The sequence below is a fragment of the Palaemon carinicauda genome, chromosome 11 (genome assembly GCF_036898095.1).
Source record: "Palaemon carinicauda isolate YSFRI2023 chromosome 11, ASM3689809v2, whole genome shotgun sequence".
Classification (NCBI taxonomy): Eukaryota; Metazoa; Arthropoda; class Malacostraca; order Decapoda; family Palaemonidae; genus Palaemon; species Palaemon carinicauda.
The window spans coordinates 119,843,957-119,857,696 of NC_090735.1; the positions used below are offsets into that span (position 1 = coordinate 119,843,957).

Consider the following 13,740-nt stretch of genomic DNA (forward strand, 5'->3'; position numbering starts at 1 on the left):
GAGAAGGATTGGTGGTTGCTGACCAGTCTCTCTTCAGATACCACTGGAGAGATCTCCGATAGATACCAGAACAGAACTACTGTAGTGTCTCCAGTGATGTGAGGTGTCCTGGTACCTGTTGCCAATGACAAGTTGGCAGTGATTGCTGAGAGAGAAAAGCCTGCACTACTCTTCTGAGTCTGCTGATGGGAAGACCTTTGCTAACGTTGTATCTACCAGCATACCCAGGTACTCCATACTCTGCTCTGGTATGAGATGAGGCTTCTCTTAAACTTAATATGATACCCAAATTGTAGCCAAAAAGCAAGCAGCATGTCTTGTTGTTGTTGTAGTAGTTTTCAGGAGGAAGACAGGATCACCCAATCATCTACTGTAGATATACGTAGTACTAAAGTAGACAGATGTCATTGGTATGAGCTCTAGCTGATACCAGAGTGAACATATCAGAGGCAGTGGCCCATCCAAAGAACCTTGAACTGGAACACCTCCCCGTCGAAGATGAAACATATTTTCTGTGGAATCGATGGATTGGAATCTGAAAGTGTCCTTCAGATCCATACCAAGCATGAAGTTGTTCCTCCTTGTAGCCCGTACAGTACTTGGCATCTGTTGACTTCACTAGGAAAAGCCAACTGAAAAAGCTTGAAGATCCTTCTTGTACAACCTGTAGTGTCCTTTTCAAGCATCTTTTTTACTTTACCCTGAAGGTTGAGGACTTTGGTAGAATTCGGAGGGTATGATGACAATGTTGTCGCATTCCGAGTGAGAGGAGAGAAGGGACTGGTGAAAGGTAGATGGTAACCAGAACAATGAACTTTTGCCATCCACTCTTTAGCTCCATGCAACTGGCACTTTGCCCACTGGCTCAACAGGCATCCCGTAATTCATGGCAGCCTCAGGAGTGGACTGCCACTTTTAGCATTGCCCGAGTCCTCTTCTTGACTGCCCTGTCCAAGACTTTCTTTGGCTTAGGTGATGACCATGAAGCTGAAGAAACTCTTTTGGACTTCTTTCTCCTCCTCCTGTAAAATACTCTGACCAGTGCAAAGGTGGCCAGGCCATACACAAGTCACAATGAGAGGGCTGCAAACAGTCATGCCCCTGCAAATACAGCATAAAAGAATAGGAGTTCACTTCCTGCTGGGACATAAACCTGCAACTACGACCAGGTTGATCAGGACGGACTACATGCCTACATGTGTTGCCTCCATACCAATCACATAGATACAGTACAGTAGACTGAAAAATAAAAATATTAATACAAGCATAGCTTTGTCAAGCACACAGAATACCTGTGAACTTCTCTGCGACTGAAATCAAAGTGGCTACCGAGTGTGCTGGCCTATCCCTTGCCAGTAACTGCCAACGCCATGCTATAAATTTTTAACAGCCATAATCCAGCTACATTGAAATCATACTCCTATTAAAGGAACAAATTAAAAGTAGGCATGTGTGCCCAAGATTCACACATCGCTAACCAAGCAAATTATTAAATTCTACATACTTGAACACAAATTAACAGATTGAAACTTGCCTCATAGAAGATCCTAGGGTGGGAACTAAATGCTTGTCATGGTCAGTCTGTTTAGGGGCCAAGATGAGAGGATTCCTCTTTAGTAGGGTTACCTCCAGTAGGTGCTACGGACAAACAGAGTACCATGCACGCATGTTGAGACCTTGGATTTGTTTTGGGAAGTATCTTATAAATACTTCATGTCAAAATCAACCAATATAGTTCTGTATATCCTGAAATTATTTATTAGAAAAAAAATGACAATGAGGAAGGAATTTTCTTGCATTGTGGGTATTCAGAAATGGACTACCTTCTGCAGATGCCTGCAGTGTAGATAAAGGATAGAGGTTGCCATCCTTCTACTTAAGGCCATGATATGAAGAGGATCCTGTCTTTATAAAATGGAGGCCAGGAGTCAGAATCAGGAGGTAGCCAAGAGTGATGCAGCAAATTCACTGATTCTTGCTCCTAAAGCTAACGCTATTAGAAAAATGGTATTTCAAAGTAACTCCGAGGCAAAAAACAGAATTATCTTACTTGGTCAAAAATTCAATTGGCATTTCTCTGGCTCCTTTTCCCAGCATTTGCTGACAAAAATTGCGAGATTATACACCGGCCCCAAAGAAAAAATAACATTGGAGATAATCCTGACCTGCAAATGTTCATTGTCAAGGTCCTTTACCCCTTTGAAAGGTACCAACACCCTTCCCTCCTCTCACCTACCTCCAAGTGCTTAATTTTCTCTGGAAAAAAAGCCGAAACACTAGGGGATTGGGGCTCTGTCTAAGAAAATTAGGATTGTTGCATTTCATCCTCACAAGGGAACTTGTTTATTAACTGGAGTGATTTTAGCTTGAAGGTGTGATGCTGGTCTCTTCAAGGGTTGTCTTGTGAAATGCTGCTGGTCATATAAATTGAAGGTTCTCCCCTCTCTCACAAGGGACCAAAACCTTTTCTCCACCACTGTAGAAGTGAAGTATTAGCTGTATGAGCATTAGCCTCTCTTTATCCACTAAGGATTGAGGTAAAAGCGATATACATAGAAAGTTGCTATAGAGGAACTCCTCCACTTCTACCTTCTCCTTATTGAAATTAGCCACAATATGGCATCCTATCTCAAATTTAAATTTGATATTTTTTCTGTAAAGCTCCATAAACCTATTTTGCTAGAGCTGCACTGAAAATCTGATACCTGCCGACAGAACCCACTTCCAGAAGAAAGAGACTGACACCAGACTAAGGAGCATGATGGGCACCAAACTCTGCTATCCTGAGATCCTCTGGGATGGACAAAAACCAGTCTCCAAATTGGGATATATATATATGCGAAATCTAACCGAGGCCCTTTGCGTCAATAGGTGTAGGAGGAGATGATGATGAAGATAATATGCTATCCTCCCATCTCTTGGTGAGAAGGAACTCACAAAATCCCTTCTTAAGTTCCATGAAACCCTCAAACTCTTTTGGGTAGACCCTGAGAAGGGGATGCATTCTTTAGATAAGGAGAAGTCTACTTTTGCAACATATCCCTCATAGACTCCAAACAACATCTTTAACATTTTCGCCTGAAAGGGAGTCTTCTGGCCTCGCAATTGTTGTCTCAACCTACACCTGCCAGATTGTTAAAAGGAGACTTGTGCATCAACAGTAAAAACTCTGAAAATGAGCTGCAGGCAGAATCTAGGGGATGGTTCTTTGATACGCTAACATCATTGAAGAAATGTTGCATAGTTTTCAAATACCACATTTGAGGGAATATCAAAGCCTTTAGTCCGAAAATTTTTTAATTCAGGCCACAAAACTAGTCTAGAGCCAGATTTAAGGCAGTTTCTCACTAGGTTTCCCTCCTCAACACCCATAGATGATACTGTTCCCACCAATTCCTCCTTTACTGAGTCAGGAAGACTAGGCTTTCTCTTGAGTCTGAGAAACCAAAGGTTCAGGTACTGCCGAGTCCACAGGCAAGGTGGAATGCTAGAACTTATGGAAAGAGTAGGATCCTAAATGGGACCACCAAAGATAAAGAAGATTGATGCCTGAACTATTTGGGCTGTAATTGTGGCATCCACGGAAGATGCAAGCTGATCGAACCCTAAAGGGACGGAAGCCTGCCTTGAGGAAGCTCAATTACTATATGATAAAAACCACAAATTTCAAAAGTAATTTGTATTTTTCCTAACTATACAAAATTATCAATTAAGAGACAGATTCCAGTGTAACTGGAACTCGGCCGTTCCATTTTCAACAAGGTGTCGGCAGTTACCAGATCTTGGGGGAAGAACCGGCCCCCTTGCCGGTACAATGAACAGGCACTTTGATTGCAAAAGGGGGACTTGGGAAAGGTGATGACAGACTCAGCTTTATTTAGTTATGAAAAATACAAATTATTTTTAAAATGTGATGTGTTACTACACAAATACAAACTTTCGTCCTTTAACTAGGAGACTCATCCTGAGAGAAAATAAAAATTATCACTTTGGATATTATTTCCTTATTTCCATGAACAAGGGTTATATGATACACAATCTATAATATTGCCTCCATCTGATATATCTCCAGATACCAAAACAGCTTCTGTCAAAGCCAACACCAACCTCATGGGAAGAAGTCGTTTACCCAACTGGCTGGCTAAAATTTCGTGATTGCTGATCCAGGACCTGATATGGTGCACAGAATCATAACCTTAACAACTTGTGAACCAGGGTCAAATGTACCATCAGTTTCACAGCCCAGGAAAATGAGTCTGTCAATTAAGACATAAACAAATTGATGGATTTCCTATACATATCCATCCTCCCCCTCGTAAGGATAGTGGAATGAACACTTCTACTTAATAAGAAGAAAAAAGTTGCTAGCTGAAGGTGATGCTTACCTGTATCTACTTCTGTTCAGCTATGTAGGATTCCAACAACTATACCCCAAGGGACGGGAAGAAAAGAAGAAAAAGGACCAAGTACTCTCACTCTCAAACTAGAATTACATTGTAACCATTATCTTAGAAGTGATACTTTTGGTCCTGTAAAGGAGCTGGGGTCACTCGGGACTTGTTGAGCAGCAATCACAGACCTGAGAGAAACCAAAAGAAAATATGTTTAATGACCAGTAAGTGCATTCCCACAAATAATGTAGTGAAAGTGGTCTGACGCTTCCATTCTCCAGCGTCTAAAAGTCAAGAGTAGCACCAACTCCTCTACTCTCATGGGCTCACACCTTAATTTTTTCTGATATTCCTGGGGATCTAGGGTGTAAGGTCTATTAATCGTCTCCCACATCCAAAATGAGATTGTATTCTTGATGGCCTACTTTTTCACTCTGTCAGCACTTACAAACAAGTTCCACAACCTGGGTAGGGCAATCTAGTATTCTTTGAGGCAGCACCTTAGCACTCTTACAGAAAACAAAAGTAACTCTTCTGGATCATCGGTTATATCCCTAAGTGAAGATACTTTATAAGACGAAAATATGGAATCCTGGATAGAAAGATTTTGATTTCTGCTGCAAAGTCAGGAACAAACAATAAATAGACCTGCCTCCAGTGTTCAGAATGAGAGAAAAAATACAAGAGTTCATGTAACTCCCCTATCTGCTTTGTTGAAGCCAGGCCATGTAGAAACAAAGTTTTCTGGTCAAGGTCCCTATCTGAGGCTTGCCTCAATGGTTTGAAAGGAGCTCTCTTAGACTTTAATACCTTATTTATATCCCAAGCTGAAAGTTGAATATCACATGGAGGACAGGTCTGCTCCATACTCCTGACAAATATACAGTAGACAATTTCCACGACAAGGAAATATCTACTCCTCTCAGCCTCAGTACCTGGCTCTGGGCCAAACAATACCCTTTTACCACTGATAACAAGAGGCATCTTTCCTTTCGTAGATAAACTAAAAAATCTGCTGCTAGGGGAATAGAGGTTCTGAAAGGAGAAGTTTGAAAATGTTGATGATGCAATAGGCTTACTGAATGGAACTCTTCATACAGCAGGAGTCACTTTGATTCCCAAAACCACAGGGTTATTCAAACAGTGACTAGTCCCCAGGAAGTCTTCAGAACTAACTGCCGTGCACAAAGCCAAAAGAAAATCTTTAAACTAAATTGCATAGATGCCGTACAGAGAATTTAATGATATACAAAATATGTTGAGCACAGTTCCGTCATGCCATGAAAGCAGCTAGCTGCCCGTCTTTGATATCTTTTGTTTGCTCAGTCAACAGTAGAACACTACCATCTTCTGGATGGAGGAAAGCAAAAAAGATAGCAAGGAAATTTACCCCCAACCAACCACCAGTGCTGAAGGTGAATGGTCAGATGGAAATAAGATGAGAGAAATAAAAAATTTTATATCTCCTTGGAGGTATAGCATGATGCCCAAAAAGGCATGTCTGTGCTGTATCGCTCGAAAAGCCTCTCTCTAGGAAGAGTTGCTGGATAACCTCCACCCATGAAGTGATATGGAATCCACTGACTTATGGAACCTCAGCAAGTGGGGCTGACAGAGCAGGTTATATTACTGGGAAAGCTCTCTCAGAGCCTTTACTAATACTGTACTGTAGATGCATTAGGTCAAAGTACCATTCTGTTTAAAGTCTTTGGAAGAAAGTAGTTGGTTTATTACCCTTTGGAGAAGGCATAAGGGGAGGAAAACCATAGAAGTCGAGGCCAGCCCATGGGTCCTAAAACAGGTCCTCAGACTACAGGAACAGGTCCTCAAGTGCTGTTAACAAGACTAGCACTGACGAGTAGTAAACTGGCAGTTTTTTGTATAGGCTTGTAGAGAATATGTCCACTTGTTAGGAACCCCACAAAGTCGGAGTTTTGTCACTACATGGGGATGTAAAGACAATCCTGACCAAGTATTTGATTTTTTTGACTCAACATGGCTGCTATAACATTTCTTTTGCCATGAATGAATCAAGCTGAGAGGACTACTATGTTGTGAATTGCTCATTCATGTGCACCACCACCACTATCTGACATAACGTCTGTGATACCGTGCTTCCTTTTACATTGATGTATGTCACTAGGGTTGCATTGTCATTCATCAATGTACCCGAGTGACCGACTAAAACTTGAAAATGTTGAAGCACCAGATTATTATTATCGTTATTATCACTGGCTAAGCTACAACCCTAGTTGGAAAAGCAGGATGCTATAAGCCCAAGGGCCCCAACAGGGAAAATAGCCCAGTGAGGAAAGGAATCAAGGTAAAATAAAATCTTTTAAGAACAGTAACAATATTAAAATAAATATTTCCTATACAAACTATAAAAACTTTAACAAAACAAGAAGCAGAGAAATTAGATAGAATAGTGTGCCCAAGTGTACCCTCAAGCAAGAGAACTCTAACCCAAGACAGTGGAAGATCATGGTACAGAGGCTATGGCACTACCCAAGAATAGAGAACAATGGTTTGATTTTGGAGTGTCCTCATAGAAGGGCTGCTTTTATTTTCACTATAGTTTTAGTTATTTGGTTTTGAGGTTATATAAATATAAATTTAGGATAAATTTTAGTTTAGAAACAATCTGGAATAGCGTATATCTAAAGGGTTTTATGCTTAAAATAACCTAGAGTACCACATTGCATATGTATTTTGTATGGGAGTCAGTAATATGATCAGGGAAGTTTCATATAAATAAAAGAAACTTTAATAATAAAATGCATTTCTATACCCACCTGAAGTTTATATATTTGCTCCTCCTCCGACGCTTCACTGACTACTGGTGTCAAGACAATAAGAAATTGGTTATTTTTTCAACCGAGACTGAAGATGACAATACTACATCCACATGTTGCTGTTCATAGATGCAGGTAAGTCTCAAAGATCTGGCAGTAATTTCAGACGTCTGGAAGCATTTTAAATGTTATAGATGCTGTCTGAGCAAAGATCTGGCTGTAATTTTAGATTTCAGGAAGCGTTGTAAACGTTATAGATGCTGTCTGAGCAAAGATCTGGCAGTAATTTTAGACTTCAGGAAGTGTTGTAAAAGTTATAGATGCTGTCTGAGCAAAGATCTGGCAGTAATTTTAGACTTCAGGAAGCGTTGTAAACGCTAAGAGATGCTGTCTGAGCAAAGATCTGGCAGTAATTTTAGACTTCAGGAAGCGTTGTAAACGTTATAGATGCTGTCTGAGCAAAGATCTGGCAGTAATTTTAGACTTCAGGAAGCATTGTAAACGTTATAGATGCTGTCTGAGCAAAGATCTGGCAGTAATTTTAGACTTCAGGAAGCGTTGTAAACGTTATAGATGCTGTCTGAGCAAAGATCTGGCAGTAATTTTAGACTTCAGGAAGCGTTGTAAACGTTATAGATGCTGTCTGAGCAAAGATCTGGCAGTAATTTTAGACTTCAGGAAGCGTTGTAAACGTTATAGATGCTGCCTGAGCAAAGATCTGGCTGTAATTTTAGACTTCAGGAAGCGTTGTAAACGTTATAGATGCTGTCTGAGCAAAGATCTGGCAGTAATTTTAGACTTCAGGAAGCGTTGTAAACGTTATAGATGCTGTCTGAGCAAAGATCTGGCTGTAATTTTAGACTTCAGGAAGCATTGTAAACGTTATAGATGCTGTCTGAGCAAAGATCTGGCAGTAATTTTAGACTTCAGGAAGCGTTGTAAACGTTATGGATACCGTCTGAGCAAAGACCTGGCAGTAATTTTAGACTTCTGGAAGCATTGTAAACATCATATATACTGTCTCCCTAGTATAATGGAAGGAAAGAAAATCAGTAGTTTTTAAAATTCCTAAGGGGTATATCGACATAATCAAGCTTCTACAGACAAAAGCAATATGAACGTTAGACTTATATACAGTGGAACCTCTACATCCGAACGTATCTACATCCGAATTTTCCAACATCCGAAGTAAAATTCGAGCGAATTTTTGACTCTACTCCCGAATTTTATTTCGACACACGAAGTAAGCAATTTTCGTCGTACCAGTTGTATCCGAATTTTTCGACACGCGACGTACAATTCGAACACGTTCCTACTCTACACCCGAATTTTTTTTTCGACACCCGAAGTAAACAATACTCGTATGCGTAGTCGGTGCTCATAGCGCCTGATGTGTTTTTTATTTCCGCCAATAGAAGGCAGCACTTCAACCTCGGAGGGACCCTCAATTAGCGTGGCTTGGGTCAGTCCTCTGTTCTCGTTGGTTTTCTGTGGTTGTGCCCTGTGCGTTCTGCTATTAATCGTGTTTTAATTGTGATTTTTTACGTTCATCCTTTTATGGTATTTTACGAAAATCATGGATCCTAAAAGGCTTAGTTTCGCAAGTGGTAGTGGTAGTGGTGAGAAAAGGAATAAGGGAATGCTTTCTTTAGAAGTAAAGCAAGGAATTATTGAAAAGCATGAGCATGGCGTCCGTATGAGTGAACTTGCAATAAGTTCCGCGCAAATAAAAGAGGTGTTAGGAAAATAACAAGACGTGGTCGACTTCATCGACAAATACCATCCAAAGAAATTGCAGGTTTGTCGTGTAGTTGCGCAGTTTGATGATGTTTCCCTAACTTATTTTCGAAACATTCTGAAAAGCTGTACCAAGCAACTTTCTATCGATAGCTTCTTTAAAAAAACTACGAAGCGAACTTGTGATGAAGAGGAAGGAAGTGGTTCAAAGAAAACAGCAAAGAGTGAAGAGAAAAAAATTCAATCAATTTCAAGTGTAGAGAGTGAAAGTGATTAAAATTAATCATCAAAAAGAAAAAAAGAAAAAGTAAAAAAAAATATATAAATTATAAAAAAAAAAAAATAAGCTAAGTTATGTTAAAGTTCACTTAGTGTAAGTTAGAATAAGTTACGGTAGTGTACATTTATCGTGGTTAACCTCTCTACCTCCTCGCCGCCCGTCTGTCTCCTCTCTGCGTAGCAAGACTAACAACACCTGCGCTGGAGTTTCTAAGGTAAAGTGACGCTAAAAACCCGTTTCTTATTTATAATTTTTTGCTAATTCTTCTTATTTACATGTCTATTCTTCTTATTTACATGTCTATTATCTAATTTAGTGTTCATTATTCTCATGGGAAAATTATTTGTAGTAGTTTATTAAGAAGTTATCATAGGTTTTTGGGCTCAACCACGGATTAATCCTATTTCAATGTATTCTTATGGGAAAATTCGTTTCGACTTCCGAACATTTTCTACATCCGAAGTTGGTTCTGGAACGGATTAAATTCGTATGTAGAGGTTCCACTGTATAAATAAAGTTCATTATTGAAATTTTGTTTTTTCATTTGGGGAAACTTCTTTCATTCATGCTCAAATGTTTGTAGTGATTTAACTCATTAATTTGATATAGTGCACGAAAGTCAGGCCATGATGATATTGGTTAGATATTCGAAACAAAAATATCTAGCATAATTCCTAAACTTTCTAAAATGTAATGCTCCCAAGGAAAAAGATTTTCACAGCATGAACCAAACCAATTAAAACATCCTCCATTCTGACAAGGTTACACAAGCATACACATAACATAGAATAATAGAATTCTCTCAAAAGTTTATTGCAACTCAATAATTTACCAGTTTTAAAATTTTATAAATTCTAATACAGTAGTAAACTTCAGATAATTTTACATTATGAGCTCTAAAAATAAATAAAACTCATGATCATAAGATACAAACTTAAGAAATTGTTAGACAATGGAACAATACTTTCAATACCCATGGTTACAGAACTCATACCTAACTACAGCATAAGTTTGATTTGTAAAAGTCAGATTAAACATTTAGCCCGATTAGGTTATAAATACAATCTCGCATTGATCAGCAACTCAGCATCACCTTGATAATTGCACAATACTTTACATGGTTTGCATAAAATTTTAGCACCTACAAACCATGAACTGTCAGGTTCAGTAGGAAAAATGCTATGCATAATAGAAAAATCTTACAAATTCAGCTAACAAGAATGATTATTAAAAATAAAGCTTTATTTGACATAAATTAGCATAAAATTAATAATTGCAAAAGTGAAAAAAAAAAATAATGTAAAGAAATAAATAACACCAATTTTCTTTACCTTTAGAATCTTGTCATGATGAAATGCTATCAGGAAGCCTGGCATAATAAAATCTAAACACAAGTATCAAATAAGTTACAGGTATTTCTAAGTATTGCCTAAAATTTGCAGTGGCACCTTTTCAAACATTTATTTGAAAAGAAAGTTTCATGCAAGAAAGCTCTATAAAATTAAGTAAAAAACCATAACAGAAAATAGTGGTTCTGTTTTTTTTAATTTTAAAAATTTCAAATACATACACATAGTGAAGAAATTGCTTTAACAGCATTTGGAGTGTGCTGCATAGTATTCCCTCATTTTTAAGTATTGAGATAATGCATTACAGTACTGTATCAGTTTTCCCGTAAATGTAGGCTACAGTACTGTATACCTCTTGTCACATAAAGTAACCCAAATATATGTTTCAAGTCCACTGTGAATACATATAATCATTCATATCTTGGTAATAGATTTTTTTTTATTTCAGCATTTAAAATAAAAAAAAAACATCACAAATAGCCCATTCACACATTCTAAACTGCATTTATGGTGTTTTGCATTACAAAAACCCTAACATTAAACAAATCTTTCCTAGATATTTTGAATACTAAATTTTGTAACTTACTTTAAAACCGAATTTTACACTATCTCTGCCATTACTTGGTAACAGTAAAACCTAAGCAATTAAGATATATATAAAAAAATTATGTAATGCATTGCATGCAAAAAATATGACAATGCATATTTTACCCTTTGTCTTTATGTAGTATTCAAAATATTAATGAGTAATATATGAAAACATAGTACAGTATCTTGTTTTCCAAAGATTAGTGTTCTAGGTTTTTTATTTTAACATGAGTGTTGATACTGTATGGAAAATAATATTGCCGTATACAGTATACCATAAATTGCATTAGTCATGCTACTCCCCTATTTTCCTTGTTAGCACCCAACTAGAAATGCAACTTTGGGACATGAGGCTGATCTCTAGCCAAACTAAAATAACAAATTACCAGTGATCTCACTTACAGCTGAAGTTCCATGAAGACGATCTCTAGCCAAACTAAAATAACAAACTTGTTGATCTCTCGGTTCAAGTTTCACAAACTGCTTTGTGCTGCCGAGTAAAAATTATTTGCGAAGCTTCATATAAACAGAGATGATTATCATAAATGATTCATGCTTAACATTTTTTCAGATGCCATTAAACATTAGGATATTTTTCTATCCAAATCTGTACTAGTACTGTATAAATATATATTATATAGTAGTCAATTCATCATTATCAAGTTTTTCCCTCCCATACAACCTTCCTATTCAATTAATTGTTGCTATAAAAGATAGTGATATTTTGGGCTTTATAAAATATAAATTTTCAAAATAAAACAGTACAGTAATGCAATAGTAGTATCCGGTTCACATAAAGGATCCTGTGAATATGTGGGTAAAAATAAAGAACCTAATTCTAATGAAGATTCAATCAATTATCAGAACTAAAATGTGAAATTTAACACAGCACTTCTTAATATGCAAGTCCTAATTCAAATTAACTGTAATTGATATGATAAATACAAATATATACAAAACTAATACATAGATATAAATGCATTACTGTATATCATTTACTGTTATCATGCCAGAAAACCATTTACTGTACCAAAGCCCAGTAAAATTAAGCCAGCTTTCATACAAGTTGATTTTATAAACTGCTAAACTATGAAGTTAGTTTCTTTAAATTGTGACCAAAAATATGCAAAAAAAGACACCCATATTCAGAATGAGATCTAATACTGCTGACAGAATGCATAAGTTCATCTTTTATATAGAATAGATGCTCATAAATTTTCATAAGCAAAAATTGAATTATATGATTGAATACTGTACTGAACTATATAATGTAAATAGATAGGGAAGACAATCACTAATATAAGTAAATACTACAATAGAGTAAACAAAGAAATATTCTTTAAATACCTCATTATGTATTTAAATTTCTCTAATGTAGAGGACCTATGTTGAAATCATGAGATTTGACGAATCATGAGAAATTGTAGGAAGACATCAGAAACTTTTTGAACATCAATATTCAACACAGAAGCTGTGAAAGAAAAAGTCAATGCACATCTAATATACTAAAGAGTATTCGCTATGAAGACAAGACAGTATTTCAATGAAAACTACATACCATCTCAACAAATAATGATAAATGTTGGAAGCTTCTAATCTGATTTAAAATATGTAAACAACAAAGCTAATAAGTATACATAAAAACCCTTCCACATTTTTCTATTTTGCCCAAACATATTCTAACATATCTGTAATAAAGGCTTTTCACTTGGGTAGTATTACAACCCCTGTAAAAGAGCAGCCTGAACTTCTAGTCCACTACAATTTAGTGAGTAAACTTTAAGAATTATAACCATAAGCGCATAAAATGAATGATGAGTGTTGCTGTAAATATGAAGTACAATATTTTATTGAAAGATCCAACATTATTTCAAAAATATATTTAAGAAATAACCAAGCATTCATTAATCTCAGTCTCACATTTCTCACATTATATAACCAAAATGTCACCTTCAGGCACTGAAGCACATAAATTTTTTAATTTTGTTAAAAATATTCATGTAAAAATATGCACTATCAATTTCTTTTATCTAGTCACTACCCCAAGTTTATCAATCGTTAATTTTCAAAATTACATCAACATTCATATCTTCAGTTTTACCATTTAAGGCATCTTTCAAAACAAATCTAATGTTATGCTTAGAATTTTTCTTCACACAAACACCACTGTCAAGGCACACATACATCACAGTAAATATATGCAACAATGCTCCACTACTTTCCTCAGAATTGAAGCATACAGCAACAGGAAGGTCCGTTGATTCTAGAAGTTCACCTTGCATGGATGACACAGTTATATGCGCATCTACAAAATAGATAATGATATACTGTAATAAGAGTTTTCAATAGAAAATTAGTCATCAAAATATATGAATTCTGAATGGGATATTTATGTACATACATACATATACCAAGGCCCTTCCCCCAATTTTGGGGGGTAGCCGACATCAAACAAATGAAACAAAAAAGGGGACCTCTCCTCTGTACGTTCCTCCCAGTCTGACAAGGGACTCAACCGAGTTCGGCTGGTACTGCTAGGGTGCCACAGCCTACCCTCCCCCGTTATCCATCACATATGAAGCTTCACAACGCTAAATCCC

At 37.0% G+C, this 13,740-nt stretch overlaps 1 protein-coding gene across 1 annotated transcript in view; it reads right to left on the minus strand.

Moving 5' to 3' along the window:
• Positions 1–9,997: 9,997 nt before the first annotated feature.
• The window catches only part of LOC137650148 (NHL repeat-containing protein 2), a 98,877-nt gene continuing 95,134 nt past the window's right edge, over positions 9,998–13,740 (minus strand). The window contains exon 14 of the mRNA XM_068383300.1: positions 9,998–13,445. Within this exon, the coding sequence (XP_068239401.1) occupies positions 13,192–13,445 (254 nt within the window). The 3' untranslated portion in view covers positions 9,998–13,191. The remainder of the gene's footprint in view (positions 13,446–13,740) is intronic.